Source organism: Chenopodium album, chromosome 26, assembly GCF_948465745.1.
Source record: "Chenopodium album chromosome 26, dcCheAlbu1.1, whole genome shotgun sequence".
Taxonomy (NCBI): Eukaryota; Viridiplantae; Streptophyta; class Magnoliopsida; order Caryophyllales; family Amaranthaceae; genus Chenopodium; species Chenopodium album.
Genome location: NC_137859.1, coordinates 33,953,805 through 33,975,097, shown reverse-complemented (window position 1 = coordinate 33,975,097; position 21,293 = coordinate 33,953,805). Strand labels below are relative to the sequence as shown.

At 38.1% G+C, this 21,293-nt stretch overlaps 2 protein-coding genes across 2 annotated transcripts in view; both read left to right on the top strand.

Annotated features, from left to right (window-relative positions):
- The window catches only part of LOC145617445 (polyubiquitin 11), a 57,530-nt gene that overhangs the window by 12,341 nt on the left and 23,896 nt on the right, over positions 1-21,293 (top strand). The window lies entirely within an intron of this gene.
- On the top strand, positions 11,727-13,865 carry LOC145616097 (peroxidase 28-like). Its single transcript, XM_081670805.1, has 5 exons — positions 11,727-12,457; positions 12,562-12,760; positions 12,924-13,103; positions 13,204-13,362; positions 13,458-13,865. Exons 1-5 carry the CDS (start codon positions 11,727-11,729, stop codon positions 13,863-13,865), a joined length of 1,677 nt encoding a protein of 558 aa, XP_081526931.1.

Genomic DNA, 21,293 nt, shown 5'->3' with positions numbered 1-21,293 from the left:
TCAGCTGACGGAAAGAGAGTTCTCAGGCGTTGTCCCAAAGCTACAGCCTCTTACGACACCTTAGCTTCAATTTGTGGTCGTGCACCGGCTGTTAGCGCTAAGAGGAGAGCTGAATTAATGGCTGACGACAACGCCAAGAAGAGAAAGCTGACATCTCTCGCCAATCGGCGCGGCGGTGGTGTGGTGATTTCGAGCCCTAGGCAAGTTGAAAGGCGTGGTGAGAAGAGGAAGGACAAACCAGAGACCGAGAAGTCTCCTCTCACCAAAACAACAAAAAGCCCTGAAGCCATTGTTAAGAAGGTTATTCAAGGGATCAAAATCGAGGACCTCACTGCTGTTGAGTCTCCTCGTCAGCCTCAACCAACCACCATAATCGCCCCTACCACTGTTGGGTCTGATTCAAGCATTCCGGCTTTAACCTACCGGTCCAACCAGTGGATAGAAAGGGTCTCCGGCCGGTTTCCGGATGAAGTCCTAAAAGGCTTCGCTGTTCCTGCCGGCCATTCTGGGGACCATTGGCAGCCCAACATGGATGTCGGTCGGAATGAGTCAATGATTACTGACGATCCAATGCAGGGTGGGACCCTTGGTTACCGGCTTCTGAGTAACCTTACTCTTCCAATGGACAGACCTGCTGGTCCAATCGGTCCCCTCGCCGCTGCTCATATGCACAACATAATGAAGGTATGTTTACTCTGCTATTTTTCCTTAACTGATCTGTTTTATTTTTTGTACTCCGTTATGCGTTTTATGCACTTCTATTGCTTATTTCTTGGTTTTTGTTTATCCTTATTCGAGAATATTTTTCCTGTTCACAGGCTGTCATGTCTGGTACGGAGCTTGTGGAGATGTACCGCTATTATCAAGAGAAGCACCATCAAGCCTCCTCCAGTCAGAACGCTATGCAAGAGATCATCAGCAATGCTGAGAGGGCCTTGGACGACTTAAAGAAGATAAAAGAAAAAGATGACACGGAGATGTCGGAGTTGAGGATTAAGGCTGAGAAGGTTGCTGGCTTAGAGTTGGAATTGCAGAGTCTGAAGACTCAGATTGTTGAAAAAGATAAAGCCATTGAGCGCCTTTCTTCAGTTGAGAAGGATCTCAGCGATGCCAGAGCTAAAATAAAAAACCTTGAGGAGAAGGTTATGCAAATGGAAGCCGATAAGCCTGGGATTCGTCAGAGAGCCGTGGGCCGTTATTTAACTTCAGATGAGTTCTGCTCCAAGCTCCAAGATCATTTCGATGGAGGTTGGACTGCTGCTCAGAGATGTGTGGCTCAAGCTGTTGGTTGGAAGAAGGAAGACTGGGAAAAAGTTGAAAAAGCTTTCAATGAGGAGGCTTACAAGATCCCTTCCGGCTTCGAGACACAACAATTCTCTGAAGAGGACTTGTATAATTTGGTACCCAGTGCTGATGACGGCCCTCGAGATCCCAGCATTTTAAACTCCTCAGTGCCTGAGAATGCACAAGCCTGAAGGGGCGGGCAGTCATCACCGACATCTTCCTGTGGGTCTTTTATTATTGGGCCTTATCAGCTGTGACTCTCTTTTATTTGTCTTTTGTATGTGTTAAACACTTATTTTGACAATGCTGTTTTATCGGCATATACCCCTTTTTTGTGGTGATGCCTGTCGATTGTCAACTTTACCTGTTGTGTAAACTTATTTTTATTTTCGTTGTTTGCTAACTGTCTGCATATTTTTGCACCCCTTATCGTAACTGTGTTATCTTTGGTTATCACTTTCTAATTTGCTTGTTTTAACAACGTTATGATAACTATATTGCCTTGCAAATTTTAACATATAAAAGATAATTTGCAAAAAATAAAGGTTTACCTGATGATTTGTCTGATATCCGACAACTTTCAACAATCGTCAACTTTTGAAGATCTTTTGAAGATATCAGATCATTACCTGATGACTTAAAAAATTACATTTAAAAATTACCAATGTACTATGGATATCACAAATATCATATCATTCCTTACTCCCCCCCAGTGTACATAGTTCGTGTTAGAGCTATGTACACTGAGCAGTAATCGTTCGTTGTTGGTTCAGATTATAACTCGGTCACCTACTGCTTTGCTGTTTCAGCCAGTTAGGTACCCTCTCGGCGATCACTTTCTGAGCTACGCCTCTTATCGGCGTATACTCGAATTGATTTGGCCGGTATTATATTTTGAACCAGCAACCTCGTGAGTTAACGTATACAACTGATCAGGTTGTATATCTATTATCTTCACGGAAGCGGTTTTGAGCTGTCCGTCCCATTTAACGATGTTCTGTTAAATGGAGGATGCCTATTCCAACACACGTTGTTTGAATACTTCTTCATTCATCACTGATATCCTTCTTGATATCAGCTTCACATAAAAATTGTACATTACACATAGTATTTCTTCAATACAGCTGAGTTCCATACATTTTTTAGGGGTGTCCCATCCAAAGTTTCCAGATAGAACGACCCTTGGATGACGACATCTCTAATCCGATAAGGCCCTTCCCAACTTGCAGTCAGCTTTCCATCTTCATTTCCCTTACCGGTTGCTGCTGTTCTTCGTAGTACCAGATCTCCCACAATTAACGGCCGATGAGATACTCTTCTGTTGTAGGCTCTTGACATTCTTTCCTTAAATGCAGCTGACTTAACTGCTGCTTTTTCTCTTAGCTCTGGCAAAAAATCTAACTGTTGTCGTAGGAGTAAATCATTTTGGTCTTCACAATAATGCTGAAGCCTAAATGTCGGCAACCCGACTTCTGCTGGTATGACTGCCTCTGTTCCAAAAACTAGAGTATAAGGTGATTCACCTGTGGCTTCTCTTACTGTTGTCCTGTTTGCCCACAATATCTCTGGTATCAAATCTGCCCATAAACCCTTTGCATCTTCGATCTTCTTTTTAATTGCCGTTACTATTTGCTTATTTGCTGCTTCTGCCTAGCCGTTAGACTGTGGATGGCATACTGATGCATATGCAAATTTCACCTTGTACATCGTTAAGAGATCTTTGACTGGCTTACAATCAAATTGGGTTCCATGGTCAAAAACCATCGCCATTGGCAGCCCAAACCTTGTGAAGATGCTTTTCCATATAAACTTCTTCACTTCCGATGCCGTTATCTTCGCTACCGGTTCTGCCTCAATCCACTTTGTGAAGTAGTCAATCCCCACTATCAGAAATTTTCTTCCACCCGTGGCCGATGGGAACGGGCCTACTATATCCATTCCCCATTGGGCGAAAGGGATTGGATTTAGTATCGGAGTCAGGTCATTAGGGGGCAAGTTGATAACTGGGGCAAACTTTTGACACTTCTCACATTTTTTAACGTAAGCCATTGCATCTGCATTCATCGTCGGCCAGTAATACCCCCTTCTCATTGCTTCTCTGGACAGGGCTCTTGCTCCGAGATGGTTGCCACAGCTTCCCTCATGCAATTCTTCTATCAATCTTGCTGACTCAAAATCCGTTATACATCTTTGCAACGGTAGTGAAAACCCCCTTTTGTATAACTGGCCTTGGTACATGACGAACCATACACTATCCTTCCACAATCTTTTCAACTCCCCCTTATCTGTCGGCCCTACACCATGAACGATGTATGCCAGTATTTTATCATACCACTGATTCCCAATATCAACACACAATACCTCTGCCAACGTCTCATCTATACTTCTCTGCTTTAAAACCTCCACCATGACTGTCCTTTCCAAGTCGTTAAAACTTGAACTTGCCAATCTTACCAGCGCATCTGCTTGAGCATTTTTCAATCTCGGAACTAATTTGATCTCAAAGTATTGTAACTGAGCTGCTAACTGCTTCATCTTCTCCAAATATTTCACCATTGCCGGCTCTCGGGTTTCATACTCCCCACTGAATTGACTTGATACCAGCTGAGAGTCAGTTGTTAAAACTAGCCGTTTTGCCTCTGCTGCTATTGACAACTGCATCCCGGCTACTGCTGCTTCGTATTCGGCTTCATTATTTGTTGCCTTGAACTTAAACTTCATGGCATATTCAAACATTTTCCCATCCGGAGCCGTTATCACAATTCCAGCCCCTGCCCCCGTTGTTGTAGCTGATCCATCAACTGATACCTGCCATGTTCCCAATTCTTCCTCTTCATCGGTGTATGCGGTTTCAACAATGAAATCCGATAATGCTTGTGCCTTAATTGATGTTCTAGGTTTGTAGCTTATTTCATACTCCGATAACTCAACTGCCCATGCCAGTAATCTACCAGATGTATCCATTTTATGCAGTGACTTCTGTAAGGGGTGGTTGGTCAGCACCTCTATTGGATGTGCATCGAAGTAAGGCCTCAACTTCCTAGCTGCCACTACTACTGCTAACGCCATTTTCTCTATTACCGGGTATCTGCGCTCTGCCGCATTCAATACATGACTGACAAAATATATCGGCTGCTGTCACTTCTTCCTTTCTACTAACAAAACGGCTGCCACCGTTTTAGGCGATGCCGAGATATATAATTGCAACACTTCTCCCTTCTCGGGCCTGGCAATTGTGGGAAGAGATCTTAGGTGATTCCTTACTACTTCCAGGGTATCACTTTGCTCCTTTCCCCACTCGAATGCCTTATTCTTTCTTAATACCATAAAAAACAGAAGTGCCTTATCAGCTGACTTGCTGATAAATCTGGTTAACCCTGCCATCCTGCCAGTCAGTCTCTGTATATCACGAATGGTTTTTGGTTGTTTCATTTGAAGTACCGCATTCACCTTATCTGGATTCACATCTATTCCCCGTTCACTGACCATGAAGCCTAAAAACTTCCCTGATCTAACCCCAAACACGCACTTCTCTGAATTTAACTTCATTTGATATTTCCTTAAAGTCTCAAATGTTTCTCTCAGATCTGCTATATGGTCTCCTTTTTCCTTACTTTTCACTATCGTATCATCCACATACACCTCAACATTCCGTCCTTTCTGGTTCTCAAAAATCTTGTCCACTAACTTCTGATAGGTTGCCCCGACATTTTTCAACCCAAACGGCATTGCCTTATAACAATATACACCAACATCTGTTATAAAAGCCGTTTTATTCCTATCAGCCTTATGCATGCTGACTTGATGATATCCTGAAAACGCATCCAGAAAACTAAGCATAGCATGACCAGAGGTTGAGTCTACCAGCCTGTCTATCCGGGGTAATGGGTAGCAATCCTTAGGGCAAGCCTTATTGAGATCTGTAAAATCTACACACATTCGCCACTTCCCTGTCGGCTTTCTCACCATTACTACATTCGCCAACCACTCTGGATATGTGCAAGGCTCAATGAACCCTGCCGCTAAAAGCTTATTTACCTCAGCCTGAATTGCTTCTATTTTCTCAGTTGAGAAATTGCGTTTCTTTTGCCTTATCGGTCTGAATTTTCTGTCAACATTCAACTTATGCTCCATCACCTCTGGATGTATTCCCGGCATCTCACTTGCTGAGAACGCAAAGATGTCTGCGTTCTCACGCAACAAGCTTATCAGATTACACCTCGTGTCCACATCCATATCAGCCCCAACCTTCACTGTTCTACTCGGGTCACCTGGTTGCAATTCAATTTGGACAGTTTCTCCCCCTGGTAACGGCCTTGACGTTTCCTCAGGCCTTGCATCAAAGTTTGTCATGGTTAAATCCTGAACTGTCGGCTCACCTTCCCTTATCGGATTACATGGTACTGTAACGTTACCAACCGGATTCTTCAAAGCTGTCACATAGCAGGCTTTTGACATAACCTGACCCCCATATACCTTCTCTACAGCTCCCAAATTCGACACATAGGCTATTGCCAGATGGTAAGTTGATACAACAACCTGCATATCATGTATTATCGGTCTGCCGATAATTGCGTTGTAAGCCGACTTAACATCCACCACCAGAAACTCTGCCATCACATCTCTTGCCTGTGGCCCATCACCCATCCTTACCGGTAACACAATACTCCCTTCTGGCCTTACAGTTGACCCATTAAACTCGATTACAGGATATGATACCGGCTTCAGGTATTGCCTTCCTATATTCATCTCATTGAAAGCTTGCATAAACAATACATTTGCTGAACTTCCTCCATCCACCAGCACTCTTTTGATGTCAGCCCCATTTATCTTGGTTATCATGACTAACGGATCATCGTGCGGGAACACTACACCCCGTGCATCTTCTTCCGTGAACACTACTTGGGGTATCGACGCCGGCCGAGGACGGTTGTCTACGTCCAAAGCACAAACTAGATGACGGTGCTCCGCCAAATGCTTCTTTGCCCCACTAATTGTCCCTCCATGAATTGGTCCTCCCGTTATCACATCTACCCTTCCAGTAGATAACGGTGGTATTCCTGCATCCCCTTGTCGGACTATTCTTCCTTGTGTCCTTTCAGGTCTTGTTTCTATCCGTTGCCTCTCAACTGCTTGTGCCGGCTGTTGATCCCTACCTGCATTCAACCGATACTGTGTTAAGTGCCCTTTCCTGATCAATTCCTCAATGTTGTCCTTCAATTGTGTACACTCCTCCGTATAATGTCCCACATCCCTATGGAACATACAATACTTCTTCACATCCCTTGGCCTTGCCTTCATGGGAGTCGGCCTTGACCAATCTTCTCTGTTCTGGTTTACTGAGTAAATTGCTGCCCTTGGTGTATTCAGGGGAGTGTAGGTGCTATATCTCATTGGCAGCCTTGTCGGCCTGGTATCTTGCCGGCTTCCTCCTCCCCTTCCCGGGGCAGGAGCTTTCGGCCTACTTCCTCCAGACGATGTCCCTTCACATTGACTTTGCACCTTTCCGGCAATGACATGTCTGCTACTTGTCTTCATTAATTCTTCACTCTTTATGTAGTCATGAGCTTTGCTAAACGCCGCTGCTAATGTCGGCAGGTTTTTCCTTGTAAGGTACCGTTTAAAGTCAGAATCAACCAATCCATTCATTAAAGCCATCACAGCTATTTCCTGTTGCAGTTTTGGAATGGTGTTTGCCTCATTGTTAAATCGCCTGATATAATCCCTCAAAGATTCATCCGATTTCTGCTCCACGGCCATCAATTCTCCAGAGGTTCTCTGCCTCACACTGTTACTGACATACTGACCCACAAACATCTCGGTCAATCTTTCAAAACTATCTACTGACCCAACTTCAAGGTTGTTAAACCAATCGGCTGCAGCCCCAATCAAAGCAGTCGGGAAGACTTTACACCAGACTGCGTCCGAGTTGGTGTACAGCATCATGTGCCCCTCATAGGACGTTATGAATCTTGCCGGATCCTCTCTTCCATCATACCTACAAGTCGGCATTTTCACCTTTTCCATTGGCTGATCCAAAATATGCTGGGCAAATGGGGACGCTCTTAAATGCACCACTGTTCGCACTGTCTGTCCCTCTACCTGCAAACTTCTCTGCTGCTGAGTTCTGGTACTCACAGTGCGACTTGAGGATTGTTCATCCCGCCGTGACGTTGTATGCGATCTTATCGGCGACTCATGTCGGGGTCTCCTCGGCGAGTTCATCAACTGATTGTGTTGCTCCTCCTGGTTGCGGTGCGGTGTTCCTCTATCGGCCTGAGCGGCCCCCCTTTCAGCCTGTGCCGCCTCAGCTTCCTTTCTCTTCCTACTCATTGCACTCATCACCCTTGCGGCCGTTTCCAATTCATCTGGAGTGAATGCTGCCATAGGATCCTCTGCTTCCCCTCCTCCTGCAAGGGGAGTTATCGGCATATGAAACTGATTACCCTCTAGGGTATGGGTTTCATCCACTATTTCCACTTGTGGTTGTTCTACTGGTATTCCATTGTTTCCGGCCATGATTATCGTTGTTGTATGTATGTTTTATGTGATCAATGAACCCCTCCTTCTAGCGCCAAATTGTTTCCGTCTGAACCTGACTTCCCAAAGAATTCGGACCTGAGATTCTGATACTCCTATCGGCAAGCTGAGAACCTACACAATGGGAAGAAGTTAGCTAACCCCGGGGTAGTCCGAGAATAACCACTCTGATGACAAAGTCAGAAAGTGTTTAAGAGAAATAGATAAGTAAGAGAGAGAAGGTAGAGAGAGAGAGTGTGTAATTAATGCCCCCATTAATGAGGTCTTACCTACTATTTATAATGATCTACCTTGACAGGTGGCTCTCATCCATGCAGAGCCTCCTGTGCCAAGTGTCGAGCTTCTGTTGCCACGTGCTGAATTCTGACAAGCCGACATGTCTTCTTTCTGGAACATATCGGCATCCTCTCACAATTGTTCAGAGTTTGGTCACGTGCTTTCACAAGATATCGGTCATACCCAGATATCATCCCATACAATAGTGCATTATTATTGACTTATTCTAGCAAAATATATATGCACCCGAGAGCATGATGTACACTCAAATTCCAGTTTTTGAGCACATAACCATACATTTAAATGTTTTTAATTAGAAACTACTACATATATGTAAAATTGAGAGAAGGTAGGAAGAGATAAATATCATTAAGCACTAACACAGTTATTAAGTATGCTAATTGTACATTTAAACAAATTTGTTATTAGATTATTGTTTGATGGAATCATGGAATTCTTAACTATAAAATCCCAAACCAGTACTACAAGTACATAATACATGACAATTGTAGTTTTGTTGTAAGGCCCAACAACTAAATATATTATATATATTCACCCGAGAGCATGATCAGACTCGAATTCCACTTACTGAGCATACATTTATTTAATTTTGAACATACTTGTTAGATAGAGAGAGATTATAAATTGTTAGCTTTCACTAAACACTAACACAAATAAAGTATGCTAATCGCACATACTAGTAAAATAAAATATAATAGTTGATTTCTTAAGCATAACAACAAATAGCAAAAAAAAAAAAAAAAAAAAAAAAAAGAAGAAGATAATTGCACATAAAAAAAGACACATTAATACTAAACAAAAGCCTATCTTGTTAAAATTGAACAAAAGTTATTTAGAGTTTCATATTTGCAAAAAATTGAGAAGACATACCACGTAAGTTGGGTTTGAACTTCTAATTAAGTGAAAACTGAAAACCAAAGACAGCAACCTAACTTCCTTCAGATTACGCGCGCTTTAAATTATGTGCCGCTCTCTCTTCCTTTTCCCGCCAAAAATTTGCTGCTCATTCTTCCTGTTCCCGCCAAAACTTTTTAAAAAATCGGGTGTACAATAATTATTGTACATCCACTATAAAGATAGACTAAATTGATCAAAAGTTACCCTTGAAATAAATAAAAGTTACCCTAATATGCATAAAAGTAATTCAATACAAATAAAAGAATTACATTTTAAATGACTAAAAATCAATTATTAGTAATTGAATGTAATTAAATTACCATTATAAATTTTTTTTATTGTCTATTTATATAAAAATTGTATTATGTTTAAAGTTACCCAAAAAAAGACAAAAAGTTACCCTAAAATTAGGTAAAAGTTACCCTTATACTGCTCGATGTAAAGTAAAATTAGCGTAAACCGGGTGTATACAAAAGTTTTTGTTTTTTATATTGCATAAACCATTAAACTTTTTTTTTTTTTGAAGAAAAAAACTAAACTCTTTGTTTCCCACCAAGTTTAGTCTTGGTTAAATAACTAAAAGTTTGACCAAGACTTCTTAGAAAAGGATTACTTTCTCTATTTTTTAATATTCGTATAACTTTGGCCTACATAATAGGCCCAATTTAATTCACCTAATTTTTGCTGAATTAAAATTATTTTTGCTAAATTAAAATTATTTTTAATGAACTGAAATTATTTTTTATTGATTTTCTATTTTACTTTTTCTCTATCATTATTGAATTTTACTGAACTAAATTATTTTTACTGAATTAAAATTATTTTTACTTAATACGAAGTATTATTTATTTAAGGTGAAGTAAAAAAAAAAAAGTTAAAGTGAACAGAGCCTTAGTCGAAACTATTTTGGAAAAAAGTGACGAAGAATAATGTTATGTGTCTAGTTAAAACGTGGCACTTAAGTTCAAAAAAATGGATACATATATGGTATATATCAAGTGTCATATTCTATACATTTACATACATATATAATACATACTAGAATCTAATATAAATGTATAAGTAATCCAAAATAATTTATTGTTGTCATTGTATTATTATAATTTACTGACAATTAATAAATCAACAAGTCTTTATTTCAAGCTATTTGATAAAAAAAAAGGATATTTTGTGAAAAACTACCTTTTAAACTTTGAATTTTGCGAAAAACTACCCTAAAAACAAAATGTTGTAATTAACTACCTTATAAAGTATAAAATGTTGTAATTCACTACCTTATAAAGTATAAAATGTTGTAATTGACTACCTCCCACCGGAATAACACATTTGATTTTTATTTTTCGGTGTTGATCATGTCATGTGAGGGTCACATGACCCTTTAATGACTTAATTCCCCCCTTTCTCCCAAATTTTCCCGCTTTATACCAACTCTTTTCCTTAACAATACGATTATTCATATTTTATATTGTTTATTTGCAACCCCTTTGATAATTATATGGGTTGAATTGATGTAAAGCGTGAAAATTTGGGGAAAAGAGGGGAATTAAGTCATTAAAGGGTCACGTGACTCTCATGTGACATGGTCAACGTCGGGAAATAAAAGTCAAATGTGTCATTCTGGTAGAAGATAGTCAATCACAACATTTTATATTTTATATGGTAGTTAATTACAACATTTTGTTTTTAGGGTAGTTTTTCGCAAAATCTGGAGTTTAAAAGGTAGTTTTTCACAAAAAATCCTAAAAAAAAATACTCAAAGTAACACCCGGAGTAATGTCAGGATCACACACTAGTTTATTATTATTTGTCATATTTCGTAGTAAATTTTTTTTTATTTGAGTCAAATCACATGTCATATTAGAATTTTTTTTTTATTGTTTCAAATTGAAACCTTTTTCCTTTAGCTAATTAAGGGGTAATGGCCCTAATGGGACACTGGAATTACTTAAAGGATTGAAAAGAAAAATAAAAATCACTATTTTTTTTTTTTTTTTGAAGGGAACAATCACTAGTTCCTTTTAAACTTGACAGCCAGGATGATAATGATCAAGTAGATTGTTTCATTGACTTCGTAATAATATTCCAAATCATTTATCATTTGTTGACTTGTTGTAATCGGCTTTAGTGCTGAGCAACTCATCTTTGTAAATATTCTGGCTTCTCCAATGAGAACAAAGACGAATGAATAAAAGAATTGGCTCGATATATTTCTTTTGTTTCAGAATAATTGTACTTCGTAACTCTTAAATGCTAACTAATACGAAATATATAGCTTTGAACACTAATATCAATAGTTGCATATCTAAATATATCTAAACAATTAGTATCATGAAAAAATATACAATGAAACAACTCGATCCAATACTTCAATCTGGAACAATTATTTAAAGCAACAATAACTAATAGATAATTAGTTTTAAGAATCTATATGAGCCTAAGATCAACATGGATTTTATATTATAAAGCACTAAGCTACTAGATTAATTTTCTCCTAAATCTGTTAATTTGAACCGTTACATGATAGCACGTAAGCACGTCAATGTCGTATAAAAGATATGGCAACCCATTACTTTATATGGCATGTAAGTTAATTATGTCAACGCATATATACACTACTATATAGTTAGCCAAAATTGGCTTTGGTTTTCATAAATCTTTATAACAAAAAAAATCATCCAAAACAACAAGATCAAAGAAGCAAGCTAGCAATGGGGCTCTTGTATGCACCATTGTCTAGGCTCGGTTTAACTCTAGTTATTGTACTAATCATTTTAACAACGAGCCAAAATGTTGATTGTAAGAGACACAACTTGTTGAGTGTTGAAGCCGGTGTGGTTATCACTTCCGGTGATCGTCCTAGCCCTCCACCAAAGTCGTCACCTTCCAAAGGTAACCCTCCACCAAAGCCGTCACCTTCTAATGATCAGCCTAATCCTCCACCTAAGCCGTCACCTTCCAATGATCCTCCTATTACCCCCACATCTTCGAGTCCTCCTAGTCCTCTTTCGACTCCTCCAATAACGGACCTACCGAGTCCCCCTAGTCCTCTTTTGACTCCTCCAATAATGGAGCTACCGAGTCCTCCTAGTCCTCTTCCGACTCCTCCAATAATAGAGCCATCAAGTCCTCCTTTGCCTATAGACGACCCTACTCCCGTGCCTTCTATTGATTCTCCCCTCATTACGCCTTCTCCTGAAGCCTATCCACCTCTTTTGCCACCACCTATTGCTCCATCCCCTTCTCCTGTTGCCCTTCCTCCTCTTTCGCCGCCTCAGATTCCTCCTCTTGTTGCTCCTTATCCTCCTACAGTTGATTCTCCTCCTCCTCCTCAAGTACCTTCTCAGGCATCCATTCCTCCTTTATTGTCGCCGCCTCCTCCAATGGACGATGCTCATTACGAAGAACCTTCTAATCCAACCTTATCACCCCTTCTCCCTCTGTACCTCCTCCACCTCATTCGCCATCAAGACCTTCTTCATCTCCTCCTTCAACAACGCTCTCTCCACCTCCTTTTTCAAAACCTTCTCCGTCTACTCCTTTAAGACCACCTTCCCCTAACTCTTATCCTTCTAACTCTGATGACACCCCTAAATTGCAAGTTGGTTACTATCAAGGGAAATGCTCTAATAAGTCCATGGATGTTGAAGCCCTCATCTCAACTATTGTTGAAGAATATTTCCTAAATGATAATTCTATCCTTCCCGCCCTACTTCGCTTACAATTTCATGACTGTTTTGTCCATGTAAGTATATATCCTCTTTTTGTTTCAACATTTATCTATCAACTTGTGGTTAATATGTTTCAAGATAATGGTTACAATTTGGTTTATTTTCTAATTCAAAATAGTGGTTTATATTTTACTTTCACTTTTCCAGCCTGATGTATAGAATGTTTATCTTGTTAAGGGATGTGATGCTTCAATCCTAATAGAAGGAAATACAACTGAAAAGACCGCGATCCCTAATCTCACTGTAAGGGGATATGAACTTATTGATACAATAAAGGTTTCTATTGAAGAAGAATGCCCCGGAATTGTCTCATGTGCAGACATCATAGCAGTAGCTACTAATGTCGTAATAAAATTGGTAAGACGGTTACAAGATTTTCCTACTTAATTACTTTCATACAACTTGATTATTTAGATGATTAAACGTTAATAAATACTGCCTTTTGTTTCCTACAAAGGGAGGAGGACCGGAATATTTAGCACAAACAGGAAGAAGAGATGGAATAGTTTCAAATGCCGAAGATGTGGATCTTCCAAGTCCTACCTTGACAGTGCAAGAAACTATTGATGTTTTCCAAGCAAAAAATTTCACAGCTGAAGAAATGGTTGTTCTTTTAGGTACTTCACTAAACACAAACATATATATACCCTTTCCTGTTTCAATTCATGCATTAGGTACTTTCTAACGTGGAACGATTTGTTTTTGGAATTTGGTGCTCATACTGTTGGAATCGCACATTGTACATCATTCGAAGACCGTCTCTACTCAGGCACTAGCCAGTTTGATCCAACGATGGACCCAACCCTTCGCGAACAATTGTCAGAAACATGCCCCCAGGGACAATTCTCTAACAACTTCACTCTCCTAAACCAAAACCCACAACATTCAGGCAACGTTGACAACACTTTCTATGATCAAATCTTGAAACAAAGAGGAATCCTCTCAATTGACCAAGCATTGGCTAATGATCCTTTAACAAAAGAAACAGTTGTACAATTGTCTTTGAATGCCACTTTATTCAATGTTGCACTTGCAAATGCAATGGTTAAACTACAAGCAGTTGACGTCTTTACTGGCGATCAAGGAGAGATTAGAAATGTTTGTAGTAAATTCAATTGAGAGCGACAAAGCTCCGTCTATTATGTTAATCTAAGATGTGCCTATATACTAATTCAATTTTTTTCCTCACTCATTCATTGTCGTCATTCACAGCTTCGTTTCGATTTTCAAATTCTAATGTCACTAATATTTTAGGCAAATTTGTCAAAAAAAACCTTTTAAAAGCACCATTTTGCAAAAGAAAACCTTTTAAAAGCTTTGTTGTAAAAAAAAACCCAAACACTCTTAATTTTTGTTGAAGACAACCTGGTATCTCTAATTTACCTAATTAACTACTAATTACTTCTAATTAACCTCTAATTCTCCTTTTACTACATAATAATTAAATTAATTTATAAATAAAAACAATTAAAAAAAAAAGAACCATCACCCTCACCACCAGCCAACCACCTCTCCCTCTCCCTTTCCCCTTCCCTCGGCAGCAGTTCCCTCCCCCAACTGAGCCACCGCTTGCACCCTTACCGCCGGCGACCCACCTCCCTTTCCCCCTTACAAGCACCCTCCTTTCTTCTTCATCTTCTTCATCAATTTCCTCCAAAAATTCCTAATTTTGTCTTTCTCTCTCCTAGCTCAATCATGGCTAGCAATGGCTTCTCCCTTTCAACTTCCCTAAATTATCTCACAAAACCCCTAATTTATCAATTGAAGACTTCAATTTCACCTTGAATTTCTCTCTCCTCCTTCACTGCCATGTCCGCCACGATTATTGTACTCGACCTGCAATTGAAGAGAATTTGTGGTCGGATCGAGTTGATGTTTCTGGGGCGTGGGTGTTTCGTGGTGGGTTGGTGATGGGAGTAAGGTGGAATTCTTGGTGGTGGTTGACGACGGGAGTAGGCTAGCTGGTGGTAGGTTGTGGCTGGGGTGGTTTTTGTGGTTGGCTTAATCGGTTCTGGAGGCTGGCAACGATTCAGGTGGCTTAATCTGTGGTAGGGGATGCTGTTAGGGGAGGGGGAAAGGGGGTGGGTGGGCGGCTGGTGGTGGGGAATTGGGGATGGTGGTTTTTTTTATTTATTATTTATAAACTAATGTTATTATTAAATAGAGTTAAAGGATAATTAGAATTAATTAGTACTTAATTACGTGAATTAGGGGTACCAGGTTGTCTTCAACAAAAATTAAGAGTGTTTGGGTTTTCTTTTACAACAAAGCTTTTAAAAGGTTTTCTTTTGCAAAATGGTGCTTTTAAAAGGTTTTTTTTTTGACAAATTTGCCAATATTTCATTTGAACCTTATTCAATTCCTAAATGGCAATTTAAGGCTCTTCCCTTCCACCACTTCTTCTTCTTTTTTTTAAGGAAAAAAAACTAATTTTTCTATATATTTACATCGTTCTTTTTAAAGTGCTACACTAGAACATTTGCATCATTCATAGACACTCATACACTCGAGTGCAAGGTACAATCCGACATTCGTTTTTTTTATCTTACACTTTGATTATTGACATAGTTTTATGACTTTTATCCAATATATTTGACTTTGATATAATAAGTAAGATATTTTAGTGAGAAAATAAATATGAATCGGAAACCATGAGAAAAAAAAAAAAAGATTTAATTCTGAATTGAAATGATATGATTTTGGGCTTGATTTTAATGATCTAATCTATTTCTAAGCTAGTCGTAACTCAATCGGCCGGACCTTCAAACCTTAATTTTTCATGATTATTATTTTTGATATATTTTATTTTTAAAACTAATTAACCATTTTTAACTTTAAATTTTGTATGAGTTATAAAACTGTCAAGTGCCGACAATTAAATTATATCATTATAAAATATATAATAGGCATAAAATTGAGATTTTTTTTTTTAAGAAGCATACAATTGAGATTTAAATCAATTTAATACATTTAACATGGAACATTCATCATTAAATTATTAATATATTCATTAAACTTAAATATTGTATTACTCAAACAAAACACATAATTTGTAGAAGAGGTAATTAAAATTACGGAAATTTTGAATTTTGGTACCTCGAAAATGATCCTAATTGAATTTTCGCACCTGTTTAAAACTTTTTTTTTGGTACCCATGAAAGTGCAAGATAATAGAATGTTTTGCGCAGAACGGACTCACGTGAGTCCGGTTTATAATGCACACATTTATCCCTCAGCCACTACGTACCACCCAAGTCAGCCAATTCCACCGCCCGCTTTCGCCGACATTCCCAAATCCTTTGCTAGCTCACCAACTCTTTCTTCCCTCCACTTCTCTTTCTCTCTCCTCTGCTCATCTCTCTAATGGCGGCGTCTTCAAGTCGTCTTCCTCTTCTTCCCTATCTCTAAATTTGTTTCTACCATTCTAATGGCGGCTACATTGTCCCTGCATCTCCAAACATTTAATGTAATGGGTATCTTTATTTTCTTCACCTTTTTACAAATTGAGTATGAAATTGTTGAATTTTCTCTGTACTTTATGGGTTTTTTTCTGGGTGAAATTTGATTTCTGCCGACACTAAATTAGTGAAAGTTCTGATTTTCTTGAGTGCAGGAAGTGGGTTGGCCTCTGGGTTTGCAGCCATTGAAAGTGAGAATTGGATTAGGATAAGCTCGATAAATATTTTGGGTCAATGTCAATCAATAATACAATGCTTACTGGCTCACCAACTTCTACAGATTCTTCAATATTGTCTAAAATCTAATCAACATTGTCTAATATCTGATCAATATAAACCAATATCTGACTATGATAATCTAATTTCTAACACTTTTAATCTAAAATCTGATAAATATAATCTAATTTCTGACACTTATAATATAATAACTGATAATTATAATCTAATTTCTGACTCTTATAATATAATATCTGATAATTATAATATAATATTTGACCATTATTATCTTATTTCTGATACTTTTAATATAAAATCTGATATTTATAACTTAATATCTGACCATGATTATCTAATTTCTGAAATAAGTATTTTATTTGTTTTTTGTTTGTATGACCGGACTCACGTGAGTCCGTTCTACACAATACTTTTCCGCAAAATTATAGGTTTTGGTACCTCCGTCCATGTTCTATTAAGTTTTCCGTTAGTGGGGTCCTGCCACCTTCTAGCCACCCTTAGCCCCTCTCTCCCCCTCCTTGTGCGGCTGCCAATAACCCCGAGAACAACCAACTCCTCCTAGCCACCCTTAGCCCCCCTCCCCAATTCATGTGAGGCTGCCGACAACCCCAAGAACAATCTTCCAGCCACCAAAACACCTATTAAGGAGCATGTTCGCAACCCACCACAACCGCCTACCGCTGCGGCCAGGCCGAAACCCAGCCACAATAGCCTGCCGCCGCAGCCAGGCACGCATCCCAGGCTCCCAGCCACAGCAGCCTGCCGTCGCGGCCAGACACGCATCCCAGCCACAGCAGCTAGTCGCCGCTGCCAGGCACGCATCCCAGCCACAACAGCCTGTCGTCGAACACACTCCTGCCTATTCGGGGTTCATGGGAGGAAGGAAGGCGGTTGTTTATGTGGTCGCACTAGGGTTTCGGGGAAGGGAGAAAACAAGGGTTATGGCTGAGATTGGAGGAGGGAAATGGAGTGGGTAGGGTGGTCGGCGCTGGCGCCCGGGGAATTCGGCCACCAACAGCCGGAAGCCGACACGGGGAAAGGGTGGCAGTGGCTGATGGGTTTTTTTTAAAAGTTTTTTATTTTTTTATTTAATAATAATTAGATAATGTGCCTTACTAACGGAAAACTGAACGGAACATGAACAGAGGTACTGAAACCAATAATTTTACACTTTGGTGGGTACATAACCAAAATAAAAAAAAAGTTTTAAACGGGTGCGAAAATTCAATTAGGGTAATTTTCGAGGTATCAAAATTCAAAATTTCATAAAATAACTATTAACATAAAAATCATTTTTTATTACTTCTTCTCATTGATTGATCTTATCCCTGTATCTTCAATCAGTAGCTAACCCTACATGTATAATCAACAAATTCATAAAAAACAATTAAAATTTGAAATATTAAGCCTAACTTTATTCCAAATTCAATTACATACTAAAAATAGAAAAAAAAATAATTTTATGTTATTGCCTCGATTTTATTTGAATTGATATCTTTTTGCACAAATCATGGTATTTAATAAGAAAGTGATTTTTGATGCTATTTTTTTTTTTAAAAAAAAAAATTTATGAAAGTGACATTTTTTTTTAGAAAAAACAAAAAAACGTTGAATATATTTTTTTTTAAGACAAATTATAAATTGTTATATATGGTGTTTTTTCACAGTACAAAATTTTGCTGCATTTAGGGATTTTTATTTGTCATTGTTTACCCTTCACAAAAATCATACTAACTTACATTTTTAATATTTGATACGCAATCAAATGCATACAACACACATTGTAAAAATGGTCTTAACACACTGTCTATAAACAGGACAAAGTGAAATGGTTTTGAGGAAAGGGATCAAACAATACTTTTTACTTCAACAAAAAAAATATAATAGATTTAATTATTTGTAGAGTTAGATTTTTGATAAGTGTAAAACTTTTAAAGGAAAATTTACATAATAATAAAGTGTAAGTTATTGCATTTCTAATTTGAAAAGTGAAATGGAAAAAAAATGCTAGTTCAAATATCATAGTTTTTAGTGAAATAAGAACTAAAACAATTGTAATTTCAAAAAAAAAAAAACCTAAACAAATGCCTATAAATAGAGCTTTAGCTAAAAGTTTTAAAACAAAATTTTATTGTTAGTGTTGCCACTTGGAACAAATTAAAATCTTATGAGAAATCATATCATATCAATATATCATCAATAAATAAAGTCGAATTCGTTCGCAGCCATGCTTTGACATTCCAGTTATTTGCCGAGTGTCGTGACACGTAGGCAACAAATGGGTATCATTATGACACATATGATGCTAAGTAAGCAAGTTTTACATATGTTTTCTAAGATATAAATGTTGTATATAGTTTTATTATCGGTATAATACTAATATTTCATGCATACAACATTAATCCTAACTTTTAATAAATATCGTATAACTCGGTTCTATTTCCATCTTAAATTTTGTTTTAAAAAGTTTTTTGTTCAAATAAGATCCATTTATAATATATTTAATTTATTTAAAAAATAATAGAGAATTAGTCAAAAAGCGAGTAGCGATTGAAATAGCGAGTAGCGTTTTGACCAGTCAAAACACTAATAGAAAAAAATTGAGAGTGTTTGGCAAAGTAGTGATTTTAGTAGCGGTTAGCGATAGAGGTAGCGTTTAGGTAGCTTTTCTCAAACGTTAAAAATAGTAGCGTTTAGAAGTAGCGGGTAGCGTTTAACAAATTTTTATTACCTTTTAAACAATATATATATGAATTTTTATATAATTATTATTGCAATCGCTACTTTTGCCAAACACTCAAACTATCAACCGTTACTTTGATAGCTAACCTCTACCCACTACTAATTGACAGCTACTCGCTACTTTAACAGCTACCCGCTACTCGATCGTTAAAAGCTACCCGCTACCGCTACTTTTGCCAAACAGGACCTGTATTTAGGGAATTGGAGTTTTCCCCAACATTATTTTGGGAAAGAGCTCCTTTGCCATCATATTGTTAGGAAGTTGCCTTGATTAATGAAGGGATTGATTTCCTGCATTATTCTTTACCTAGAACTAGCATTTTCCCGTTCGATGCACGAGTTGCTACGTACTCAGGTTAAATTAATATGTAGGTAATTTTTCAATAGTGGAAACTTTTGATGTGTAATACAAAGTAATTGTTTCATGACCATTGAGGTAAATGAAGTTTACTGTTAAACTTAAAAGAAAAAGAAAATGAGGATGGAATTGAAGGAAAAGATGAAGGAATTTAGTTACGTGTATATACATGAATATTGTGGGATATGAAATAACATATTTGTTTAAGTTATATTTTAAGTTTAGTACTTAAAAAGACTATTTTTATAGTATTATAATATGTGTATTAATGTGTACTAATAAGTTCAACTTTATTTTATATGGTGGAAATGAAATACTTCATTTTTTTTTACTTAAATTACAAGTTACGGAATGCACAAAGACATTATATTATATATTTTTTTTAAAAAAATTTGATATTAGAAAGAATTTATAAAAAGAATAGATTAATAACGGTGACATGTGGCATATGAATAATTTGGGGTGACATGTAACATACGAGTGATTTGTGGTTTGTGTTTTAAATACTAATATAGAATATAGATATAGATATAGAGTCTGTTCACATACGATTATTTTCAGTTCAGTTCAGTTTAGTTCAGCTCAATTCAGTCAATGGGAACAGTCCCTTAGTATAATGATAATATAGTCTTACAAATAATATACTTCATAGCGAATAAAAAAAATTTAAAAAACTGAAAACATAAAAAAAAAAAAGGAAAATTTGATTCTAATAATCCAACCTTTCGCCGATCTTAATCTATTAATCCCACCTTTCGATTGTAGCTGATTAATCCCACCTTTACACCTCTTTTTATTTTATCAGACCCAGTAGGTCATCCCACCTTCTACACCAGGTTACCGTCCACATGTCGCACTATGATTGTCCTAAAAATATTTTTTGTTACCATTTTTTAAAATCTTTTTACTTTTATTTTTTTCAACTTTATTTCCTCTCTCCTCTTCCCCTAGACCCCTACCCTTACCCTCTTTCCTGCCCTCACCTCCATGAAATCCGACACACTCCCAGCCACCTTTATCGCCCTTCCCCACTTCCCTACCTACCCAAATCACCACCCTCAACCCACAAAACCCCTTACAATTTCGGTGGGTGGTAGATTAAAGGGTTTCAATGGGTGGGGTTTCTGGTTTCTAGGGTTTTGATGTGGGAGTCCGACGGTTTTTGATGGGTTGGGGTTGTCAGACGGAGATTTCGAGGGTGTTTGAGGATCTTACCCGAGCAAAATCTAGATTTTCAATTGGGCAAAGATCGAAGATGCCTAACTGCCGCAATTAATGGCCGGAATCATGATTGTTGGTGGCCGAAACACTGATTGTAGGTGGATTGGAAGTCGAAATTATTGTTGGCTGATGACGAGGTGGAGAGGGAGCAACAGCAAGGATTTGGAAGTGGCGGTACTAGGGTTGCTGTTGTCGTGAGGTTGTGCGTGAGAAGGTATGGCTGATTGGTGGTTGATAGGTTGCACAAGGTGGAGGTGCGCGGGATGAGCTGAGAGAGGAGGTTCGGTGTTTTGTGTGGTTGCTGCATTGGTTGGAGTTGAGGGGACTTATTTTCGAGTGTTGGCCGGAAAGAGAGGGGAAGGAGGTCAAGTTGGTCGAGAAAGGGATATTTTTTAGGCTGCCGGAATCCATGGGGGACTTAATTGTGGCTAGGGGATGGCAGGTCATGGTGGTTAACATTGCTGAGTTTTTTTATTTTTTTATTTTTAAATCCTTTTTGTTTTGTTAAAATAATGAAAAAAAAAATTACCTGAA

Coding starts and splice junctions, on each gene's coding strand:
- LOC145616097 (XM_081670805.1), top strand. CDS start 11,727: ATGGGGCTCTTGTATGCACCATTGTCTAGGCTCGGTTTAACTCTAGTT. Junction 12,458..12,561: donor TTATCACCCCTTCTCCCTCT/GTACCTCCTCCA, acceptor TACTCCTTTAAG/ACCACCTTCCCCTAACTCTT. Junction 13,104..13,203: donor CTAATGTCGTAATAAAATTG/GTAAGACGGTTA, acceptor TTTCCTACAAAG/GGAGGAGGACCGGAATATTT.